Source organism: Filicampus tigris, chromosome 21, assembly GCF_054856515.1.
Source record: "Filicampus tigris isolate MCC_2025a chromosome 21, RoL_Ftig_1.0, whole genome shotgun sequence".
Classification (NCBI taxonomy): domain Eukaryota; kingdom Metazoa; phylum Chordata; class Actinopteri; order Syngnathiformes; family Syngnathidae; genus Filicampus; species Filicampus tigris.
In genome coordinates this window covers 7,148,420-7,174,594 of record NC_141237.1, presented here as the reverse complement: position 1 = coordinate 7,174,594, position 26,175 = coordinate 7,148,420, and the positions used below count along the sequence as shown (strand labels likewise).

At 38.9% G+C, this 26,175-nt stretch overlaps 2 protein-coding genes across 2 annotated transcripts in view; both read left to right on the top strand.

The window, feature by feature from the left end:
* Positions 1–13,040, top strand: part of LOC147127412 (uncharacterized) — a 39,277-nt gene extending 26,237 nt beyond the window's left edge. The window contains exons 25-30 of the mRNA XM_086021073.1: positions 3,748–3,780; positions 5,126–5,281; positions 5,448–5,502; positions 7,797–7,991; positions 9,385–9,462; positions 9,839–13,040. Coding sequence (XP_085877199.1) covers positions 3,748–3,780; positions 5,126–5,281; positions 5,448–5,502; positions 7,797–7,991; positions 9,385–9,462; positions 9,839–10,026 — 705 coding nt within the window. The 3' untranslated portion in view covers positions 10,027–13,040. The remainder of the gene's footprint in view (positions 1–3,747; positions 3,781–5,125; positions 5,282–5,447; positions 5,503–7,796; positions 7,992–9,384; positions 9,463–9,838) is intronic.
* Positions 13,041–13,643: 603 nt separating this feature from the next.
* Positions 13,644–18,172, top strand: LOC147127411 (C-C chemokine receptor type 3-like). The gene is made up of 2 exons (XM_086021406.1): positions 13,644–13,822; positions 17,320–18,172. Exons 1-2 carry the CDS (start codon positions 13,644–13,646, stop codon positions 18,170–18,172), a joined length of 1,032 nt encoding a protein of 343 aa, XP_085877532.1.
* The last annotated feature ends 8,003 nt before the right edge of the window (positions 18,173–26,175 follow it).

Here is a 26,175-nt window from a genome sequence, read left to right as displayed (position 1 = left end):
GTGTTGGCTGCTGTAGCTTGTATCGCATGGAGATATAGTTGTGTAATCTAGCCTGTGACACTTGAGAAATGTAAAGCAATTATATTTTTCAATGTGCAGGTTAAATGTTGACTGTAATGCCAATGTTGAGCGCAGCCAAGCCTCCATGCAGCAAACTCCCAAAGCGAAACGTATCGGCAGTGAATCACAAATGTGTCACCGCTGAAATGTGCGTGACGATTTGTCTTCCAAAAGACTTCCTAATTCCTACGGGGTAGAGTAAGAATGGCTTTGTATAGTGCCTCATCTTCAAGGGGAAGAAGACAAACATGTTTTTCTTCGAGGCTGCAAAGAATGTAACAGGATTCACAATCTTTTAGGAATATTACATTTTGAAAAATTACATTTTTAGAACAATGTTGTGTGGACATTTCCAAAATACTCACATCATCACAAGTATTTTTCACAGTTGTCATCAAATTTAATATTTGAGATAATATGTTTTTTAAGTATGAAAGGAAAACTAAAAATGCTTATTTGTTTTGTTGATTTAGGATGCATATGGATTATATTGCGCATTGGAAGGGTACAGCAAGGGGGATTTATTAAAGCGGAAAATTATTAAATCGGAAAATTATTTGCAATAATAAGTTCTATGCCTTCACATGGCATTCTGATTAATATTGCGTTTGTGGAATATGAGTTAAGCAGCCAAATCCAGCCATCTCAGTAGGCGGCCATTTTGTCACTTCTGTCAAAGTCCATCACAGTAGCTCAGGTAACGACCACTCAGGGCTCACCAGTTTTCTGAAGCTGATCCCTGAGCAACTGTGAAGTTATTTTCAGTCGACAGAAGTGACAAAATGGCCGCCAACTGAGATGGCTGCATTTTGCTGCTTAACTCATATTCCACAAACGCAATATTAATCAGAATACCATGATTAGAATAGTTAAGGTGCATAAAACATATTTTTGAAAAAAGCATTTTTTGGGTTGACTCCCTGCTTAAAAAAATTAAAAAGGGGGGAAAAAAGGATGTATCCTGGTCACTTTGGACCCATGTTGTGCATCAAAAGGTTAAGTAAAAATCCACAATGCAGAAACAGAAATCCATGGCATCCTCCAAATCTCACACAATTCAATATCTAATGTAAACGTAGTTCGAATTTAGTTGCACCAAATCTCAAATAAATAAATAAAGATCAAGCATTCCGTTCGGACTCTTGAACAAATGAGAACAGAGTGGACCATTCCCGCCTGAGGTGTTTTTGTTTGCCAACTGTGGGCGGCGGTAGCTGAGCTCCTTCAGTTTTTCAATGTCCCGCTGGGTGTGATTTGAATCATTAAAAGTTGGACCTGATTCACATGGCAGCTAATCTACTTGTGGGCAGCATGCGGAAAAGAGAACGACCTATTACAAACGGGCGGAGGACACAAATAGCCTCAATACTTCTTTCAACAGCACATCAAATGACACATTATACAGGAAGGACTTGTCAAGTAACTAGTGGAGGCGTCCATATTGGCCACGTTTCTGACACTTGGTGACAGTTTCTTGGCCATATTGGAATCAGAGTCCCTGAGAACATTTCTAAGGTTTTGGTCAGCAACCTTGTCCCGTCAACTCCTCAGTCAGCGGGCAAACCGTCGATTCCCACGTCAACTGCGCTTCCTTGACCCGGCTGACTAAAAGAGCCTCAACTCTGCAGACGATGATGCAGGGAATTTGAAAAATTGATCACAAGTGTGTCCGAGGTTGACGCACACCTCTTGCCTCTTCGCAACTTCCGCAGTCAGCGCCTCCTGAGCTTGTGTCCCATTTCCAGGTTCACACCAATATACAAATATAAGTTCTGCCACAGGTCAGGGATCCTATTTCAGCTCAATTCACACTCAGTCATCCCCGCTTCGACTTGCTGTTTCTTTCTTTGCGCGTTCAAATTTTGACAAAGGATTTTGAATTTTTCCCTTATCTGCAAAACTGAGGCACACAAAGTCTCCAACATTCGACCGGTCGTGTTGTCACAGACGAGCGAAGGAGGATTCCAGCGGCAACCCGTGGCGCTCTGTTGAACTCTATGCTCATGAGGGCATGCAACATTACGGCGGCCACACAAAATATTGACACTCGCACATTTTCAGTTCGGGGTTTATGCCATTTTCCTGCCAGCGGTTTACACCAGCTGTGTGTGTAGAGTTATTTGAGGCCACAGTAAATTTACACTGCTATACACTGACGGTTACATTGCAGCAAAGTCTCAGTTTGTCATTGTTGCCCAGTCAAAATTGATAATAAAAATATTTACAAAAGCTTTTGTGAGATACTTACATGGTCTCAATTACACATGTAGGGACAGCTGGCTAAGGGACAGCGGGCAAGTGAACACCTTTCAGTGCAGACCCGAGTAGGCCATGTGAATCAGGTCCAACTTGTCATGATCCAAATCACACACGGGGGATCTACAAACTGCGGAAGCTCAGCAGCTGGTGAACAAGAACACTCCAAGCGGGAGTCGTACACGCTTCAAGGCGATGTGCATGCGGTATAATGTATGTTGGCTACGTGCAGGTGGGTGGTAAGACTCCCCGGTTGCTCTTCCTGTTGGATTCAGCGCCTTGGTACCTGTTGGGGTCACCAACGTATTTTGCTGTATTCACCCCCCCACAATAATGACCAATCACGGCTGAAGCTGAGCCGTGATTGGTCGTTACCTGAGCCCTTGTGATGTTATTTTCAGTTGATAGAAGTGACAAAATGGCCACCACCGGAGATGGCTAAAAACAAGTGGATTAACTCTTATTCCACAAACGCAATATTTATCAGAATGCCTTGTTTCAACTAGTGGGCTTGCATAGAACATATTGTTGAAAAATATGTTTGGGTTGACTTCCACTTTAAAGAAACATAACCTCCTGTTAGTTGAGATCCGGTATCACTTGTTTCTTTTATCATCCAACAGGGAGGCACAAAGCATTATGCTGGAAATTAAATTCAGGACAATGCAACAACAAACTGAACTTGCCTCAGTGTTTGCTACCAAACTGTTGCCACTATATTGGTTCATTAAACATCTAATCTAAAAAGGAATCTCAAAAGACACATGTTTAAATACTTTGAACAGACCAAGCTTATTTTCTTCCTTCAGCACTTGGATGGATAAAATTACTCGCCAAGGGGCCTGTTTAGAAAAATGTAATTTGCAAGCTTTGATTTGCAATGTGATATTATTTCCACTTGCAGTATCATTGCTAATCCAAATAATGTTTGCCACCCATGCTAGTGAATGAAACGGCCTCAAAAGAGGCAACAATCATTTGTGAAACATGACACTGTCATCAGAAAGGATCCATTGAAAAAAAAAAAACAGGTCTTTTCGGGGGAAATCGAGCACTCTGAGAGTTTCAGATATATGTTAAAGTGTTTAATTCTGCAAAACAGCCTGACAGAATTGGTGTTACCGTCAGATGCCGTTTTCAAAGGAATAAAAGAATCACAAATGCATTTTTCATTGCATTACAGCAAGTACAAAAGGAGTGTTGGAGATTGCATTGGAATAAGCAATCTAAAACGTTGTGTAAGCCAAGGGCTTTGACAGGGGGGGGGGGAAGAGCAGCTCTGCATCGCCAATGCAGAGCTGTGAGCATCGCTCCTCTGACACTCTGTCTCAGCTTTTGATATGTAAGCACTCATTTCTAATGTTTCTCCATTTCTTCCTCGTCGTCTTTTTCATCCCCACCCTCTCTGCTCTCTTTTCTTTCTTACATCAGGGCCAAGTGGGACCCAGGGGAAGGGAAGGAGAGGTATGTCAAATTAGACTTTGCGGTATTAGATATAATCCATTCTCTCTCATTCTGCCCCACAGTGAGGAAGCCCTGACAAGCTTGTGCGCAGCTTCTTTGGAAGACTTACAGAGCCAATACCTAGAGGCCTGGGGAAATCTAACCCCCCCCCCCCCCGGGCAAAAATATACATCACAAAAGCATTCTTTCCAAAGCTGAACACATTTGAAATAGAAAACATTTTACTGTACTGTCTGCAGCATTATAAATTTATGGAGCTGCAGCTTGCCTCAGTTCTGCACGTGCTGTCTCATTTGTTGATGATGTATAAAACACACATCTCCTCTGCGGGTGCATCAATTTGGATCAAGAATAAATAACCGCTGCAGAGTTTTTTTTTTTTACGATCATGTAACTACATTATAGAAGGAGAAAAAAAGCTATTTGTTGAGTAGTTAAACACAGCAATTGCAGTGGAAAATGTGAAATGACATGTTAAATTGCAACCTGAATGGAGCCTGATTTAGTGTCTCTAATACCATGTGATTTAGTCCCCACCACTTGTAGGTTACCGGTAGTTAAAAAGAAAAAGAAATAAAATAAAATATTGATATTTTGTATCAGGAAGGCTGCTATCGGAGTATCAATTAGCTCTATGAAGTATTGATACTTTTGCTGTCCACGTATGCGGAGTTGCTGATGGCTTTTTAAAGCGATGATGCGAAATACTCACATTCACAGTCGCGACGGGCATTAGTGTAACAGTGATGAATCATATCGATTAATTTTTTAAAAACGAATTAATCGCAAACATTTCCATAATTAATCCCGATTAATCGCATTTTCCAACTATAATTTTCTACAAAGCTTGGATAGCTTGGACAGACATTTACTTGAGTAAAATCTTGGAATTAATGTGGGGAAAAAATATCTAAAACAATTTCCAAGTTGAAAAATTCGATTTATACTGCAAATGTACATGTACCTGAAGAGATTCTTTCCTAACAGTGTCTTTTAACACGGCAGCAACTTTGCTGATTAAAACGGAACAGAACCAAGAGAAAATAAACAGTGCTTATCTTCATTTCACTGCCCGCTGCCACTCCAGTTTGTCAGTTAACGTCCACCTTTTATTGCTCTACTTCCACATACCACCTAATAAATTACCTAGTGCATAGCGCCCTCAAATGCACAGAATAGCCGTGCCTTTATATAAGACACATGGTTCAAAACCTAGCAAAAAAGTAGCGATTTATAATCCGGAAAATACGGTATATCTATATCTTTATATCTATATAGCTTGGAAATGTGTGGAATATGTTCTATCACTATAATGTAAGATTTTCTCTCATCTGTCCTCCTTCAGAAAGGATTGAAAGGGGATGAGGGTCCCCAGGGGCTTGAAGGAAAGAAAGGGGACATGGGCCACAATGGCCACATGGGAGCTGTTGGTCCAAGGGGATTTCCTGGCCTGGATGGGTTGCCGGGCCAACCAGGTCAGCCTGGATTTCCTGGAAAGCCAGTGAGTGAATGTGCTCATTATTGTCTCAGTAAAAGGGGATTCCTGCCAAGATATGGAAAAGTCAAGTTTGGGGCCACTGGGTTTATGCTGTAAATGTCAAGGCTAGGTTAAGATTAAGACCTTCTTTTAACCTGTAGCTTGTTTGAGATCTGGTTCTGTTTTTCAGGGCAAGTCACCATCAGATGAGCATCTTGTAAAGCTCTGCACTGATGTTCTGCGCTGTAAGTTTCTGTTTTAATGTCACTGTGCAGCATGAAGGCCAATGGCTGAAAAAGATTTACATGCATCAAATACATTTCCGTAACTGCTGAATTGGAAACGGCATACGATTCGTATCTATCATTGTTTTTGTTATTCAATTGCACGTTGCTGTATGACTGCTGAAAGACTGAAAAAAAATGAAAAGTTCCAATTATTTTGACTCACTATAAGCGTGCCCATTTGTCAAGGGATTTGAACAAAAAGTCAATCCATTTATAGGTTCCATAATATTGGGCAAGAAGACTGACATGGATATCATGGATGTAACATGAATAATGCACCAACTGTGACAAGGAAACATATTAATATGATTGATTGATTGATTGATTGATTGATGTGGTTTGATATCCTTCTCACAGCTCTTCAAGGGCATATTTGCTATTCACTGTGATGCAGCGTTTTGAAATTCATTTTGGTGATGGACAAAATGACAGGCCGAATTCCACTTCTTCAAAATTCCAACCAACCAAAGATTGACGATTAAGAAAATGGGCAACTTGAGTCATCTAAGCGATAAAGTCTTGGAGGATATAGTGTCATTTTTCTCTTCATCTTTTTTTTTTTAGCAAAATATTTAATCAAAATCCAAAGTCATGGAAAATAGCGGCACCCAAATATTTAAGTATGGGATTGGTGGGGGGAAATTGCTTGTAATATCATTTAAAAGTTTACACTTCGGCGCAGCTTTTCGACCAAAAGGAAAAGAACAAATCCATTTATCATGAAAGATGAAGTAGACAAACTTAATTTGCTTTAGTAAGCCACATAAAATGATGTCACGGGCTACTTCTTGCCCCCAGGATTTGAATAATGCAATTGGTGTAGTTCAAGTATTCTTCCCCCTGACCACCCCCCCCTCCCGCAAAATAAGATAAGAATCCAAAATCGAATTATCTTTCTGAAAGTAAATGATGAATACCAGACATCTTTCACTCACTAATGCCCTATAATTGTCATATGGATTTTCAAACAGTCGCTCGCTGCATAAGTGATTATTGATCTAATGCTGGTGTCACTGACTGATTGAGTACAAGCTGACAGAATAATTAGAGTGATGTTCTTGGGGGGGGTGGGGAAAATAACGTCTTCCTTTTAAAACTAGAAATCCGCAAAGGACGACTCAGCAGACACAATTAGCTTTAATGAACAGAAGTGGTGAGACCAAAAGGAGGATTGGTGAGGAAACAAGGCCGACCTGGGGAGGGACAGCTGTGCCAGTGATTTGGATCAGTTTTCTGGGAAATGTGAAGCAGTGAGAAGCAGCATGGAAAATTTGCGCGTGCGTAACGTGATCAAACGCATCTGTTGTGTGTATGTAACAGGTGGTTACCATGGTGATCCTATGCACTGGGATTTCACATTGTGTACATGAAACGACTGCCTGAACTATATCAGCATTGATCAATGCATTTTCTATATCGTTTCATCCTGTCACACTTCATGTACATTGAGAACTTACAGTTGTGAGATTCAGGTTCGATTCTTGACTCCGGCAGGACAGAAAATGGAAGAGGTTGTTCTGGCAGTTCTGTCAATAATTATGCTTCCATTGTTGTGTACATGAATGCAGTTTTTAAGCATCAAGGCACTTTACCTACGGTCTGCAGACCATTATCCTCCCCCATTTCATTGGAGCGATAGCAAGTGGATAGCCAACATCAGCAGACCTTTGAGAGGAAAGATAATTAGCTGTGGCTGAATGGTAAACAGGATCCTGATTGGGTTCTTATTCAAGTGTGGTGGCACAGAAACGGAGAGTTTAAGAGAATGATATATAATATCAGTAAACTGGTTCTATCTTTCTTAATGGTTCTTTTGGACTTTAAACTGTGTTTGGAGATTTACGTTGCTATTCACAAGGTATCATTGGACTAGAAATGCAACAGCCTTTCAGAGCCTGACGAAAACATTTAAAAGCAGGTCTCAAAGTGGAAGTTTGAGAAAAAAAAAACAAAAACCATTAACGTGTGTGTACACAAAAACAAGTGCGCACTGGGAAATTGCCCAATTTTGTTTAATTGGTATGTAAAAGACTTCATTTACTACAAATCTATTTTTGTTCATCTAACAATTACAACGAAGAGAACTAGATGGCAGAATGTATAATTAACGTGTATCAACCTGTTGGTTTTAAAGAGATTATTGTTGTTTAAACATACCTTAAGTTTATTGACGCAATCTTGGCTTCTTCTCAACATGCATCTCGTGTGCTACGCTATTGGGTAAATGAGTAATAGCTGTCTCTGCCCCTTAGCTCAACTCCCAGCACTTCTCCAGACCATGGATAGATCAGCGAGATGTGAATCCTGCCATACTGTGAAGGGACCCCCTGGCGAGACTGGTGCCCCAGGACCCAAAGGCTCAATAGGAATCCCCGGTTATCCTGGCAGGACTGGCTCTGTGGGATACCCAGGGACTCCTGGAGCGCAGGGTCCTCCGGGCCTCAAAGGTAAGCACTTCGGAACGACTCCTTTTGGCACCGATACACAGTATTAACAGATTAATCCTGAGCACAGGTCAATGTAATGATGCCTCTGAGTCCGTTGCCAGGCAGGTCCACTTGCTGAAGTCTGAGTGCAGATGTTCCGTCTTTTCCCCTCGACGAATGCAAAACAATAAACGACTACACCTCTTCACGGAAACAACAGCTCGGGAAAATTTACAGCTGCTTTCAGCTATGATTAAAATCAAAAGAGTGCCAACAGCTAACAAATTGGATGTGTTGATGCTCAATGTAGCCCGTAAAACAAGCTTATTAAACAAGTGAGCACCAGTTAAAGTCAGCAGAGCAAAATAAAATAAATACTGCATGCAAAACCAACTTAATGAGCTGCTTTTGATTTATCAACCCTTCAAGTGGCTAATCATCTGTGGAAGACGCCGAACTATAACATCTCACTGTTGAATGTGATTTTACCTTGTTACTTTGAGAGATGACAGCTATACACAAAAAAGTTTGTCTTGGCGGATAACCGTGACGTTGATAAATATATTCTATGGCGCTTGTCGGTATCTGATGACTGGTCCAGCTGACTTTGGCCAGCCAATCACGGGACGCATTTCGACAGACGAGCAATTAGACTCACATTCAGACCTTTGGACAATTTAGTCTTCAATTACGCTAACATGCATGTTTTGGAATGTGAGAGGAAGCTGGAGTATCCGGAGAAAATCCACGCAAGCACAGAGAGAACATGAAAAATCCAGACAGGACTTAAAGTAACATGTTTCTTCGCAAATGAGTTTTTATTTTTTTATTTAGATGTGGCTAGAGAACAATACCTTTTATAAACCACAGGTCCTCATTAGGATCGCGGGTCAGCTGTAGGCTATTGTAGCTCACGTTGGCTGAGAAAACCAACAGTTATTTTGAGAAAAAAGCTCAATATAAAGTAGACCTTATAAAATATTTCTCATTGGTAATTTCTTGTTTTGGCATTGTTGTCTTGTTATGGACTAAGTTAAATCTCCTCCTTAGAGGAGAGTACCTTTTAACTAGTAATGTCGACCTAGTGGAATGCGTTACAAAGAATGATGCCGAATTTGCTCTTGTTTTTTCTATAGCACATCGGGTTTTCATAATAATAATAATAATGTATAACATGTTTCAATTTCCATCTCTTCAAAAAAAAGACAAACGATTAATCAATATGACGAATCGGATAATTGGACAATTAGTTAATTGTCGATTAATCGTTCTACATCTACAGGCAATGTTGACATAGTCTACAGTTTTATTTATAATAATCACCAGGACTGGAAAATATCCAATTTATTGCGACTCAAAGTCATTTTACTGTTGTGATATATTTCCATTTTTAAGTAAGCATGTATGTCCGCAGGTGACATAGGACCACGAGGGTTCAAGGGCAGCAAAGGCGAGGCTCACCAGGGACGCCCAGGACCACCCGGACAGCTAGGTATGTAAAAAGAGAGAATCATTTAGCATACTTTACTGGTCTACTCCCATGACTGCATTTTGTAGAGTTACAAAATGTTTCGGCAACTAACCACAGTTTTCTGACATCTGAGCTCTCATCAACACGAGTGCACTTTTAATGGAAATGCAACAAGGATGCTCCATTTTTAACCAATATGTGGGTAGAGAGCTTTTTGTGAGCACTTACATAACATTGTTTGGTGACGCTATGCACAGTATTTGTGTTTTTTTTTGCACAAGTTATAACAGTCAATTACCGGTAGATGATTTTTTTTTCTTGCTCCATCAATTATGCATAAAACCCAGTAGTCATCTGTGTTTATATTCTTTTTTTCCTCCTTTGTTCTAAACTAAAGGGGCTCGCGGTCCTCGCGGATTTGATGGAGTTGGACAGCCAGGCAACCAGGGAATTCCTGGGAAACCAGGACCCCTTGGAGATCCCGGTAAAAGGGGTAATCCAGGGACACCGGGGATATGTGACTTATCCATGTGTTATCAGACCTACAACCTAAGGGAACATTACAGCAAAGGACCCAATATCTGATGGCACACACAGCAGCGAGGGACACAAGTGCCACTGGCTTTAACACCCCCACATGTATCCAGAGGCCATTTACTGTATCACTGATTCATGTGTGACTGTTGACTCCCGCAGAAGCACGTTGTGCGCGGCACCGCAACACTGGAGGCAGAAATAACCTCATGAGTTGAGTCAAACTGAAATGGGTGGCACATGATTCATAGTTAGAGAATTCATGGTCCAAAACATCAGCTGAGGGAGGTATTCTGCGATACAAATTCTGCTTTCCACTTGGAGCAAGTTTATGAGTTCAATGGTTCCAAGTCGCGCCAATGTTTATGGCTTGATTGTGTTATTTTTGTGTCACTTTGACTGATAATGAGTTGACGAGTTTGAAGGTTAGGCGGTCTAAATGAGTTGTAACTCAATCAGTCTACAGTATCAACGCGTTATTTCTGCCTTGAGCGCTTAAGTGCTGCCCCCATATTAATGATTGTATGAACTGTGTGATAATGTCAGTATGTTCTCGAAAAATGAATCTAAATGTTTTGCGAGGATCAATATACAAGGAGACGTATTTAAGCAAGGCCTATAGCCATTTAGGTCCAGAAAGGTTTAGACAATTGAGTTTTCAAAAATCTTTTCCCTCATATACCACCACAAAGTATTTGCAATAAAACAATCAATATGTAAATTAAGTATAGACTTTCATTTGAAATTATAAAAAAAGGGCATTTACATATTACAATTCCTTTTGGGCAGACTACCTCCTGTTTAGGTGCCATAACATTACTGCGGAATTTTCTACAACTGTATATTGGGAGCTCTTGTGCTCGTTTTATTTCAAATCCATTCTAATGGTGTGTAAAAGGTAAAATCCTGAACCTGTCCAAATACTTCTAGAGCTCAATGTCCAGGTATCATCCAAGTTTTCATCTTCATCCTAAATACAAAGGTTTGTGCTAATCTTCATCAGTCACTGTGACGAACAGGCTACTAGGAATCTTGTTTTTTATATTTATATTGACCTGCTAAGCAATACTGACAAGACTTGCGTGGAATGTCTGTGCATGTGTAGAAGAACTTTTAAAATCTCTCATTTACCTCACCTACACTCTCAGATCCAGGCATTTCCATGTATTCACTTTTTTAAATGTATATCTTATATTTTAAGTAGAAGCCTGTTACCTGCTGGGAAAAAAATGCTTTTTAGCACAAATTCAAAATGTCTGCTTGGCCAAGGGTGTTTATTGACTCGATTTTATACAGCAAAGGCCACTTTTTGAGGAAATACAATAAGGTAATGTATATTCTAGTCTAATACTCGTTCATACATACCAGCATAATAATCATCTTTTAATCATTTTTAAATCCTCCATTATCACTCTGTTCGTACATTTCTGGGACATGGCTCGTGAAAAACTAGGAGACACCTTACTGTCATTTGCTTTTAATTGGCAAATTACAAGACTTCTAGGCCACAAAAGGGTTTAATCCACCGAATTCTCGATAGTGTTTTAATTCCTAAACATTCAAGATGAACACCATATTTCACTTTTTGGTTGCTTACCTACAGTATGTTTTTGAATACAACAACAAAAAGCACGTATCATAATTGGTTTGCTCGTTATTTTTAGACCGATGAAAAATAACATTCTTTCAGGTCTATTCACAAGTGCTCCACCAACGTGTCATGAAGAAAGAAAATTGTTGGAAATTCCTAAGTTGAGCATTGTCACCACATTATAAAAGAATGTTTAAGCCTTTGACATCTTTGCAGCAGAGTCGGTGCAAAATAATTCTGCATGTTTTGGATGCAACTGTCATTCTTCGTACAGTTTTACAGACAGTCATGCAGGAGTGCCAATTTGTATTTAGCTGAACCCCCAACAAGCTTCCAATTATTAGCACTATCACTATTTGGTTGATGTTTGATGTTATGACCTGTAGTGTGAATCAATGTAGCATTGTTGGTAAAACCTCATCATTGTTATGCAATACTTTTGTTTCTTTATTTTCAAGGGACTCAAAGCATTCCTATTAGCTTTTCCAGACAAAAGAATCACATTTTTAACTACAGACGTAGGCAGAAAAATGTTGCGTTTGCAAGGAGCAGGATGATTTTGTCTCAAACTGAAATTGTATCACCTCACATTCAGCTACGGATTAAATTTAGTTGCCTTGGAATAACTGGGTTCTCCACAGAAAAGAGGTTGGGGACGTCAGCACAAAACTGTCATTTGGAACCGTCAAAAATGCCTTGTGGGATAACAAACCTAACAAGCGCCTCGCTCCGGGCTTTGCGCATCAGGAAGTCGGTTTCTAAATGATCCTTTTCACTTTCATATGGTACATTTCTACTTGTCAGAGTTGGCAAGTTTCAAAGTACCGGTAGCCCCCAAAAGAATTGTGAACTATGCCATAGGTTTTCACAGCACACGGATGACTTGTCGCGGGCATGAGGGCAAATAATGGATGGGTATTGAAATTTCCACCCAGAAGTACAGCGGGTCAAAAAAAACATTGGAAGCATAAAATGACACTCATGCATGTTCGTCCGTGCTGACTGTCCTACTTATGCACCAACAATAATGTGGACTTTAGTTAGCCCAACATCATCTCCTGCTAAGGTTGCTTCATTTGTCCCCATTTATTGTACACTGTGACTGAGTTTGAAAGTTATAATAGTTATATGTATTTGAAATATTCTCAAACGGCTTTTAGTAGCTTATTTTTACTGTTCTTTTTTTTTTCCAATCCTGGTAATGCAATGTTATGAATCACCTTTGTAGTTGTTTATCACTATGGAGTCGTGTCACAAAGCCATAAATGTATTTGTAATATATCCTGAGAAGATAAATTGTAATTTCTATTTTGTTGGGCATTATTTATCTATATATATATATATATATATATATATATATATCAGTAAGTAAATGTTTGTTGATGTTTGGAAGATATGATTGCATTTCATTGCAATATTGTTTGTTTTGTTTTTACAGACGTGTTTTACATGACAATAAATATTGTTGAACGAGGGTTTCGGACCATCTTGTATGATTTTATGATCTAAGAAAGACTTTCACACAAACACTGAACATGTACTAAATTCCTATATATATAATATAAAACTGCTATTAACAGAGCTAAAAATAGAACAAGTCAATTTACATGGATAGGTGGATAGATGGATAGATAGATGCTCAAAAAGCCTCCTCCACCAATTGTGTTTGAGTTCCAAAAACAAATAGCAGTCACACACAACATGCACAAAAACACTGTATTATTCCGGGCTACTTCCTTCCCCTTGCTGTCTGATTTATCATAGGGTGACTTGAAGTCACTGTGAGTCAGCTCGCTGCTTCGCTTGATTCCTTAGAGTCAGACAACAAGGGCAAGGCCAGACGGTAAGTCATTTCTAGTTAGCATGATATTCATTGAAACTAATTTGTGCCTTTTTCAAAAGAGGTCCCATGAAGGTTATTCCCGTTTCAAGTGGTGTTTGGTAGAATTGATGATTTGGTCCTCCTGCCTAAGAGCACACTTTCAGATTATAGTAGCTCATTTACACATACCATCAGGTAAATACTGCAAATCTTATTTATCTCTGACATATTTTGCCTCTCGCAGTCAAGGTGACGATGGAAACGACAACATACGATTACGACTACGATAATTACAGCGATGACCCGGCCGCACTTGTTGCACCGTGCAATCGGGATGTTGACAACTATGTGGGAGCTCAGCTGTCCATTCTCTACTACTTCATGTTTCTCTTCAGTCTCTTTGGCAACGGACTTGTCTTGACCATCATCTACCGGTGAGTGAAAACACGGGCATAATCTTTAAAACTTCACCACAAGACAACAGAGTTGTTTTGTTTTTGTTTTATTCATTTATGAATTTAGTTTGCTGTTGAGTCCAACAGCCATCGAATGCAATTAAAGAGTCACAATTCAATGCTATGCTGTCACCCACAGTAAAATTTTTCAGCCAATGCCATACGATTTTAAATTAATCTTTTGTTTTTTTGCCTCGGGTTGATGTGTAATATTGGATTTCACCATGGCTGTCAGACAAAAGAATCAAATATTCAAGATGAACGAGAGTACAGTATTCATGCACAGAGAGAGATGAACACTTCACCTACTCAATGGCGACACTTTCACTCGAAGAAAACTAAAGGTCACATCCACATTGTTCAGCATCTCCAACACTGTTCTCTATTTAGCCTTTTGAAATCACAGAAAAAATGTTCAAGGTAACAAAAAAAAAAAAACAGTGAGATTCAGGAATACAAACGAGGAACACACAAAAGCCTTGATGAGAAAGCCACAATGCAATTGTCATGTATAGGCATACTACAGGTAGGTAGCACTTCTGTAATGTAAATAGGCAGGTATGCGACTTGAACGTCATCCAATACTGATTGAACAAACACTTCATCTATTGTAACCATGAAGAGACACTCAGATTCACAAAAACGAAACATATCCTATCATATCACATCACAAGTTTGAACCGTTTTTTGTTTGTTGCATTGCGTATCGCATCTGCCTCACCGAGGAATATGCAGCTCCCAATCCCCAAACTTTTACTTTGATTTATGACAGTGGAAGTGGTTTGTGTGTAGGGTTGTTTACAAGCTAGGCTCATAGTGTCACACATAGGTGTCCATTACTGCCCCTCAAGGTACAATTTCCACTAATGGACTCCAATGGGCTAATTATTGAACTGCAAGGTAGCAGTTTCTGTCTTCTCATGGGCAAAAAAAAAAAAAAAAAAATGTACAGATACTGCCCTAAACTGAAATTAAGTCAAATAAGATAAGCAAATGTCAAGTATGAAGTCATTACTGTTGAGTGTACCACTCCACATTTTAGCATTTTACACTCATTACCTTCAGCCATCATAAGTGACGAGTCTCTCAGCCATAATGGGTGGCGCTTCATATACATTATTCCAAATTACCCCTCAAAGCTGAAGTTTGTCCTTGTAATTAGATAAAAAGGCACATGAGTAGCAAACACAGTATAACATGTCCTTTAGTCGGTGCATCAAACTGAAGGGCAATCTTCAAGAGTCCGATTTCCTGCGGTGAAAACGTAATACATCCTTAAAAAAATGCAATTAATAGTTTGATTTACAAAGAGGTTTTTGTCAGAAAGGTGGATCAAATGAAAAAAAAATATATTCCGTTTATTTATTTACTACCTATTTTTCTTCAGACTGGCACCAAAATAGGCTGGTTCTGCAATAGTTTTAGGACGTTTGTTTAATATTATATTGAACAAATATTTACCATAATTATGACTACTGCTTTACTAGCATGGATTAAGGATAGCCGGCGACGAGTTTCCACTTACAATATTCAAATTCTGAGTACGTCGCTGGCTTAGGAATGGAAGAAACCAATGACGCCTCGAATAAAATCTTTCACTATTGCAGGACTCTGAAAAGTGAGACATTTAAGCAGTCTAAAAGCTTCATGTCACACATAAAATGGATGATTGCAGCGGTAACATGGCTCGTTAACACCAGGGGTGGGCATAATAATCGATTAATTGATCGTTAAGAATGTGTTCAATTGTGTGGAATTGATTGTTGATTAATGGTGGCTTGAAGCAATTGAGGCAAAATGAAGGGAACTGCTGTAATTGGAAACGGGAGTTTAACAGTTTCACAGCTTTTATTTCCAGGTATTTACATTTGCAGCTCATACCAATTAACAAAACACCACTGTAGTGAATAAGATTCATTAATGTAGTGAATAATACGCAATGACTGCCTCAAGTGTGTAACCTATTGAAGCTTTCTTCTTCTGTGAGCTTTTTTCCAGGCTTTCGCAACTGCCTCTTTCAGTTATTATTTGTTGGGGATTACTCCCTTCAGTCTTATCTTAAGCAGGTAAAAAGCCAACTCTTGACGTGACCTGAGTTGTTTGGATCATAAACAGACACTTTCTTTCTCTTCTTTCCCCACACTTTGGTAGAGATAAATCTTCATTCATTTGTCCGGATAAAACTTTGCACAGATATTGTTGGGCTCATCTCTGAATATTTCTTCATTCTGGTACAGTCTCCGTACTTGACTTTGTGGAATCTTCTGATAAGAGTAGATTACAAGACAGTACCTTTACCCCAAGAGGTTGTTGCTGATGTCAGCTCTCACTGTGTTTGTGTCATTAACTGCTGCTGTCTTTCTTGATCTACCTGTTCAATGTCTGTTTTCAGTCTTTTCTTGCTTTTGTAGGACCAACTAAACGGTTGCACTGGCTACAACCGGTGTTTTTTGCAATTGCTCTGATACATGTTCCAGCCTATACAGTGTTATTCTTTACCCACGTTGGTTAGATTTCAAGAAGCAATGTGATGTGATACAGTGCCGCCTCCACTTTTATGACTCATGTTAGCCCGTTTCAGAAAATGACCGAATTGTACAAAATCCTCATCTTTCTCACCTTCTTTATCAAATGGCTGGCACCAAGGGTGGATTGGGTTTGAAAAAAAAAAAATGGCCCTGCTATATTTAGGTCTAACTGGCCTCTTATGATTAGTAGAGCACAGCCGATTAGTAATTTATTTCTGTGTTCCCTGAAGAAATGTATTTTACAAATTATTCCAAACTCAACTCTAAACTAAACTGCTATGTCAGCAGCCTGGCTTGACTACACGCAGAGAGGGACAGTTCATTACAATTTATAAAGTGGTACACAATTCACTAATACACTTTAAAAATGAATATATTTGAACTTCTATCCAACCGTCCCCAACTATTTCATTGAGCCTATCTATTCAGCTATAGTCAGTAATTTAAGCTTACAGTTTTTATTTTATGATAATTGGAAAAGGCTCATTGTCATGCATGACACAAACCAAGATTTTTTAAAAAAGGGCTGCAGTTGGCTTCAGGCATGCTCATAACCAAATAAATAATAGCAGCATCATATTAGAAAAAAAAACAAAACTTCTTGCCTTATGGCAAATTACATTTTCTAGCGTTAATCATGACTATAAATGTATCAAGTAACCTTTGTGGAACGCAAATAGGTACATTTACTCAATGTGTATAGTTCTACCTCCTAATTCTATTTCAAACATAATGCGTCAGCGTATTTTCACAATGCAACACGTTGACGATTCCAACTAAACTCTCATTCGTTTCAGCGGGAAACATTACCTCGGTTCGGGGAATGCATTTAAATGCGATGAATCACATGTAATGGGAAGAAAACAAATGTTGCTGTACATTGTTGTACTTCTTAATCCACATGGGATGATTAACAACCAATCGCTGATTTTGATCTGGTCTTTCCAGGTTTGAGAAGGTGACCACCGTGACCAACATCCTGCTGTTAAATCTGGTGATGTCCTCCCTGATCTTCATGAGCAGCCTTCCGTTTCTGGGAGTCTACATGCAGCTCTCCAACTGGATCTTTGGCAAACTTATGTGCAAGATAGTAGGCACTGTCTACTATCTGGGCTTCTACAGTTCTGTCCTTTTTCTTACTCTTTTGACCTTCGACCGCCACCTTGCTGTGGTTTACTCCTTGAGTACATCTCGGATGAGGAACCAAAGCTACGCATTCATCTCCTGCTTTGTGGTGTGGTTGATTAGCAGTTTGGCATGTATTAAGCCTATGATTCTCCACACGACTTTCATTAATTATATTAACAATAACACATACTGTCAAGAATATCCTGGAGAGTTTCCTTCCATAGATGTGTCTCAGGTAAGAATATCTGGGTTTTACCTACAACTTATACTATTCTTTCTTTTCCCCCTGGCAATTATTGTTTACTCCTACGTTAGAATTGCCATCACTGTCATATCATCTAAATTAGTTACCAAGTTCAAGACAGTCAAGCTCGTATTCATCATTGTGCTACTGTTTTTTATTTGCTGGACCCCGTTCAACATTGTGCTCCTGATCCACGGTGGATCCCCAAATTGTGAGCAAGCACAGAAAAGAAGCTATGCCCTTCACATAACACGTAACTTTGCTTACATTTACTTTTGCATCAGTCCCATCTTTTATACTTTTGTTGGTAAAAAGTTCCAGACTTACTTTAGACAGATGATCATGAAACACTTCCCCAAGTCAAAGAAGTATTTGAGAAGCTCTCAATACAGCAGAAGCAATATGTCCACTAAAAGTACAGCATACTAGTTGTAAGAATGATAAGGTTCCTCAAGACTGTTAGATTACATTTTATCAGAAAAATATTTCTTAATAACTGAGTTCAAGAAGGAATCTTTGCTCCACCAAAAACGCTTACAGGTCAATGTGACCCAGCATGTTTAGCCATATAAAAAAAATAAAATAAAAAAAAGGAAACAATTATAATGATTTATTTATTTTTACATTCTTTTTATAAACTGTGACTAAATAAAGACAGAGGAGATATGCTTACGGCATCTAGAAAATGGCAGAAAAAAATGGTTCTGCACGTAAAGGGAATGTTTTAATTTACACATCGGTTGTCATGCTGCCTTATTACTTTCACTTACAAATTGGTTAGTGTGACATTTTGTCCTCTATGATTTAATAGAACTTGGGTGATAAAGTTGAATTTCAGTAACTGAGCTACCAGAGAAAAAGGCTGACAAAAACAAACAAACAAACAAACAAACAAAACAAGGCCAAGAAATTATTATGTTAATAAAACAACAGACTTTGGTAAACAACCATTATTGCAGGACATATTTTTTGGGTGTTAATAAAAACTTGTTGCCCTGTCTGGATACACAGTTTGCCACATAATGGAAGGCATATCGAATAGACAGCATAATGACATTTTTATTAGAATTTTTTGTTGTATTTTTTATTTTTTTTCAAAATCATCATCTGCTCATAGTCTGCTTGTGAATATGTATCATTATCAGTATGTATATATTTTTTTTAATTGTCATTCTGTTCCAATCGTGAACATATTTCAGATATGTAAATGCTGATGTTCACACATATTAATAACTGGAATCCTACTGTATCTTTTAATCCTTTTATTTGTCTCACAATGGAGAATTTTCATTTTTTTGGGTTAATATATTTCCATTTTATACATGAATTATTATTCGTGTTGGTAAAGACAGTCTTCCCGTTGAAGAATTTGGAGTCACAGCACTCAAACGAGAATCCTTTCTTGTGTAAATAATGCTGCTGTTCATCACCTCAACTCTAGTGGCAGTAATATTACCACCTGGCCCCAAGATTAGTTGCGAAAATATATAGCCTACATGACACCGGCAAAAAAAAAAAAAAAAAAAAAAAAAAATTGATGTTACATCTTCAACCATACTGTTGCCTTTCATTTATTACATTCCCATTGTGTAGTCCCAGCATAGGCTCTGATTTAAAACAGAGGTAGATCACCAGCAGAACTACCCTCTAGCCTTCAGTGGCTTTAAATCCCTTCAACTGAGCTTCACAGCATGTATGCTGGCTGGTGATAAACTGCTCGCCTACACTTCTGCCTTCCTCCACTTGTTGAAGAGATAGGGAAACACTGAAATGAAGCTGTCACAAATGAACTACAGCCAAGTATTGCTTGAAAGTAAGAGCTGCCTTGTATTTCACGAGTCCAGTTATTAAAGACACTTGGAGTGGACAGAGGTATTTTTAAGAAAGAAAACACATGCGCGCGCACACACATGCAGCACATCAGTGCTGACGTCACACTTACCATACTGTTTAAAAGTAAAGGTATATGGCCACCAGGGATGCGTGGTGTCACATTTTCAGCACAGCCATGACTCATCACATGTCCACACCATAAACAGAGACTCATGTTTTCAAGCTGTCAGCTAAAAACAAAAATATTAAGGTTTGTTGCACACTGTACTGTCGGTGGAGTTAATCTTGCACACGCGCTACATTTACTGTGTAAGTTTATATACAGATATTGTTAGATTAGGCCTCTTTGGTGTATATGATTAGATAGGTGACTTGAGCTGGGCCGTTATCTTGCTGTGACCTTTCTCTTGCTTGGCTTCCCTTTTCTATGACAATCTTGGCAGACTTATTAGTTGATTTCAGTTAAGGCCATAGGGTCACATATAGTCACATGGGCTATCTCCACAGCTGCATCTTGCTCTTTCTCGTACACTACAAAGGTCTAAATTTATGCCGACCCCACTTTTTGGGGGGACGCGCGATTTTTACATTAACTTTTTATTTTTTATTTTTTACAAATTATTAAAATCCAAATTATATCGGCCGCAGTAGTAAGGGTGTGACTTGAGGCCAAAAGGGTGTGTTAAGGATCTAAATCTATATGAATGGCTTTGTATTAGCCAAGAGGTTAACCAAAAACCAATATGGCAATTACACATTTACGGACATCGCGTAATCAGCTAAAAGTGTTCGAGTCAGCGTGCCCTGATCTGACCATGGGACCAGCTGGAGAGGATCAGCTAGGGACAGGGTCAGCCAGGGTGGAGACCAGCCCACATTATGTTAAATTTGAAGACAATAAGGCCTGCATGTTAGACCATGCCCCTTTTTCTGCCCTTGCCAGTCTCCGGTGATAGCATTCGCGAGGATGGAAAAGCTACCCAGATCTGATCATTGTATGATTCCTGAACTTCCGAGACGGAAAAGAAAACAGACGAGCAAATTCAATCGACTTGTGTGAGTCTTTATTTACATTGTTCACCTTCTTGAAAGATAAAACGAACATGCATTGAGTAAGTCGTTGTTTTGTAAATTGCTAATTGGGCTTATGCCCTAGAGACCGGCAAAACATTCCAACAATATGTAAGGGCAAATTACAACTTTCGTAAGATTCAGTACACCGTCGTGGTTGACAGGTATGATTATCTTTGAGTTTTATTTAATTCAACCTGAAACAAATCTTTCATCTCCGCGAAATGACTCAGGTGATCACCTGGGTGAGATCTCTGGTCAGAGGAGCTAACATGCAAGCAGAGGACTGAGGGCAGAGGAGGTTGAAAAATACCTTAGAGTTAGGGGGTTTTATATCTTGCATGATCATTGCTCACAACACGAGCAGTTTAGGGGGATTTAAAATCATACTGAAATAGTCAGCTGTCATGGCCGTTTCAAAGATCCCACTTTACCAGTATTTAACTTTGGTCTGCAGTAAAAAAAAAAAAAAAAATGCAAACATTAACAGCCAAGTACACTGTTCCCCTGGGCTACAGTCAGTCAACTCCAATAGTAGCCTGTTGGAAGTCGTCCAGCACCTACAGCCATTACTGTGCCAGTCATCTAATCCAGCAGCTCCTGAATTTGTCAGCTGGCCAGCACACACACTTCCAAGTAGTAAACAGCCAGACTGCAACACTAAGCTGTTCCCTTTTTACTGCATGATATTGACTCTACATACCTTCGTTTAGTTTTCCTTTGAGAAAATGTTGTGTATAGTGCTATAGATGTCAATGTGATGTATAACAAAGGTTTAGTGAATATCACTACTATCCTTTTAGTACCATCAGCACCAAATACAAAGTGAAACTTGTATTGAGACACAAGTAAAAGTGCGAACCGAAAAATGTCAATGTTTTTTTTGTTGAGATGGAATAAGTAACAGTTAAATAATGGCAGAACATACAATACACATCCAGTGCTCTTGCCATCTCTGAATCTGAGAATTGTTGCATTATAAATATGACAGTAAGGTCAAAAATATATTTTTCTGGTGAAATAGTCTAGTCTTTCTTTTGGAAGATTTAATGCTTACAAGTATATTGTCACAATCTTCTGTGTCTTGAACGATCTGGGAAACTGCTTTGAAAACAAATTCATGCCTTCAATGTTGGTTGTGGCATACAAACTGCATTATAATTACTTATACCTCACTATGTTGCTTCTAAGAGTACAATAACCAGAATATCACTATCTTCTCAAGCCGTGCGGCACGTAAACCCTTTCTTGATACGCATAAATATCTCCCCAACATTTGCTGTTTCTTTAAGCAGCATTTAAAGCAACTAGCCTTAAGGGTTGCTGTTAGCAGATATGATTCATTAATCAAACTACTGCAAGGCAAGAATAAGATCAGCAAGGTGTTGCAACAAAGTTTCTCCTGCTATCGACTTTGTTGTGGAGTTGTGCAATGTAGATTTAAATGAAAGCTATTCGGATAGTGTGCACCTGGAATAGCAGTAGGCTAATCAGCGCAGGACTGAGCTTGCAAGAGCTGAGATAGAAAATGGCTGCTACGGCGCGGACGACAGAAGATCCTTTGACTCGGTTAGAGGAGAGAGAAGTTGGGAGTGAGGAAGGAATTTTAAAGAACCATGGGATGTCATGCAAACTGAGTGGTCAGACAGTAATACCACGTAATGTCTGCGCTGAATAATAGTCAATTGAGTCTCTTTGTGTGAATGATAGTATGCAGATCATTTGCATTAACCACTGATACCGACCCATTAGAAATGTAATTACTATTTCTTCTCCAAACTCTACTGCCACTGTAGAGAAACACTTTCTGTTCGGAATGTCAGCTTGCCCCTAACTCTTTTCACGCATGACAGGAGGAAGAAAGAAAATAAGAAAGAGGACTTAAGTACTTGCCAAAAACTTTACTCCCATTGAGATGGGCCAGAAGAAAGAGATCCCTCTCGTTTCACCTTCATGCTGTGTTTCATTTTTACTTTTTAATAGAAGTGTCAAGAAAACTCTCCGGGGTCATCCATTTGAGGGGAATGAGAATTAATTGGAGGATTAGAGCTACTTTCACCCTGCACACAGCCTTTGCTGATAACATGCCTTTAGGGAGTGCAGCGCTTTGGCTGAGTGACTGACTGACTGACTGACTTTTGGGCGCACGTGGTTCCATATCAAGATTCAACTTCTGCTTCATCTTTCAGATCTCCTGTTCAATGTAAAGCCACCTGGAGAACAATGGGTATGGTATTAGAAATGAGCATAGCATCTCCCCCATCCATTCCCTCATAACCTTTCTTTCTTAAATAGCAGGTAGAAGCTGCAGGCAAAGCTTTTGCATCTTTTTGGCTTGAAAGGCACACTTCATGTCTGTGTTCCAAACATCTCAGAAATGAGAAGGGGGTTTATGACTGAAGCTGACAGTGAATCTTGCATTTACTGTTGCCTACATAGTTGGATACAGCCATGCCCATTTTTCACTGCAGTTTCAACTTGGCTCCTGACCAAGGTTACAGTAGTTTTATATTTTTCATTTGCTTTTTCAAAGAACATTTGAATTATTTATGTGTTTATTTATTTTCAGATTTTCTAGTTTATATGATTTGAAATGCTGCGTCTTTCTCCCTAATACCAGGTATTTTTCATTTGTTCAAATTCCATAATTATGATACCCAAAAAAAGGTAACTATATTCCGTCACAGTTAAAGTTGGGATAACTTGGCAGGATTACAATATCAATTCGACCTGAGCCTTTCAAGATAGCGAGCGGAGAAACCTTGTCCAGAGTTAGCGGTGCAACAACTGGATAAATTATCACCGTATAGCTCAACGGGCAACCGTGACTCCAGCCGCATATTGGGAGCAAACATTTCTGCAATTCTGGCTATGACGGCTCACATTAGCTTTAAAGTCACGTTGATGAGAACCAGTCATGTTGAGCTTCACCATATTACAATATAACACCGTATTACCAATAAAAACTGTTAAATTTGTCAACGGGATTAAAAAAAAAAAAATGTGGTTCAGATCATAATCATGTGTGCATGTTTGTGTGACTTTAAGCAATCACTCACTGCAAAGAGTGCCTTGAAAGATTGCTCTGTTCTTTTTTCCATTTCACTCATTATAACACACAATGTGTCATGTGGATAGGTTCATGTTCCGTTTCTCAAGTTGCCTTGAGTAAGTCATCATCACACAGCTCCTGGTCATAAATAATGTAAAGAGTATGACAGTGCAATCAACACTCTTTGATCCCACAGCATCATACCTCATGCTTTGAGTTCTTCACTCGGTGGTGCTTTCTCATACGTCCAACCAAAATGAACCCTTCAGGGATTTATAGAGTTGTGGCTAACATGGGCCAGATTTCACTGGCTTGATTTCAGCAAGACAAGAAAAATAAAATATAAAGTATTTATATTTGTAAATATATAGCATTGTACAGCGTAAGTATTATTATTGTTATAATATATTTTTTTTGGTAATGACAGCTTGATGTGCCACTTATTATATGCCTAGCGTTAATGCTACAGCTAATCTGTGCATCCAATAAAACTGCGAGGCTGTTTACCTTTCAGCTTTGCATAGTGTTTAAGATAGTGTAGTCCGACAAACTGATGCTTGATCTTTACCCTTCCGAACTGTTAAGTAGGGGGCGGATAAAATAATTGTGGGTGGTTATTATGTAAATAAGCAACATTTCACTCAATTTCAGAAACACGGATGATGAGTGGGCAAGCACGCCTGAGACCCAACTATTTGCACCCAAGCAATTCACGAGTCAATTTCTCATAATACGACCTTCCTTAAAACATATTGAGCATATTGATTTGTGTACCGTTACACTACAACTGGATACAATACAATACAAGACATTGATGAAGACACACTATACAGTAGAAGACCATCATCATTACATACTGTAGTTTTAGACTCCATCATAACAAAAGCTAAATACACACTCCCACAAAATACAACATCTGACATTTACATTTTTGATTCAACAACTTCTAACTGCACAACTGGACACATTGAGCATCCCGCAGTTTTCCATTTCTTTTAGCGGTGCTTTATTTATTGCCTGAAACTACGTTTGTATCCTTAAAAGGTTCAGTTTTTCTGCTTCACTAGCTCATAAATATTGTTATATATAGCTCAAGGCTTCTTTGCCCTCTTAGTAGTGCTTCTTACCACATTGCAGAGCCATTTCTCTATCTTTTGGGGTAGCAGACAGAATTGACAATGAGGCAATGTGAGATGAATTGTTTTTGCCTCCGGTGTTGTGACTCAAAGGAAAGGCCCGAACCAGACCACTAAATGTTCTTGTTTCACTAAAATGTAGTAGAAGCGATGTAAATTGGGAGAAAACAGAGGAAACTGATTGGCTCAAAATATTAATAGTATACTCTTACTATATATGAGTACTGTTCAGCCAATATATTTGAAAAAAAAATCGGCTTTGTATTTAAGTGTTTACAGTTAGTGTCACCACCAATGAAGCGAATTGCAAAAATTTTAAAAGCAAGTGACTAAACAGTTGCCCTTGGGTACCCTTGCTTCCCTTTGATGGCAAATAACAGCTCTAGTCTCTGAGGATAAAGGGTGTACTGTAGAGCGATGATTTCTAACCAGGGTGCCCTAGTTTGCTGTAAGAGATAATCACGGGGGATGGGGGAAAATATACAAGTTTTACTTCATTTACCCCAAAATTGTATTTATTAATTACAAATCTTTATTGGGCCCAGCAATGTAGAGTGACAGGCAGAGCGATTAAAGTCGTTTTATGATTAAAATAAATACTCACTCCAGAAAAGCCTTAAAAACTTGGCCAAATTTTCATATTAAAAAAAGCCCAAGTATATAAAATTAGGCTTCAAAATCATGAGAAATCAAGCCTTTCTCTCCACTCTCAAATGCTGTGGGCGTAAACATTACTACTGCATTTTAGCTTGCATGGTCCCAAATAAAAGTAAACATAAATAAATACATAAAATCTGGAAAAGTGAAATACTGAAAAACAATCCTTGGTCGCCATAACTGAATACTAAATAGTTCTCTTTGCTTGTTTTCATCAGTTATCGTTAAACATGTATAATGTATTTAGAAACACATCTCTGAATTGTCTTAACCTATTCTATGAGTATAGTATAGCTTTGTTATCATTAAATAGGTTCAGACTTACTGAGTAAGTACATTTATGAACAAATTGAGGCAAGATCATCATTATGACATTATTTTTGTTTGGTGGGGTGCCATGAGATTTTTCTCATGCAAAATGGGTGCCTTGGATCAAAGTTTGTGAAACACTGCTGTGGATAATAGATGGATTGGGTGGTTTGCTGTACTGCACTAAAAGAGCAGAGGCATTGATGAGGCAAATGGCAAACAGTTGCCCAAACAAAATAACAACACACTGGGGAGGAGACTGCTGTGAAGCAAAACAAACAGAACAACTTTGAATATGAATCTAAAATGAAAATAAAACAACTTTTTCTGCATTGTGATTAGAGAACAGTGACACCCAAATGGTTGAGTGGCAA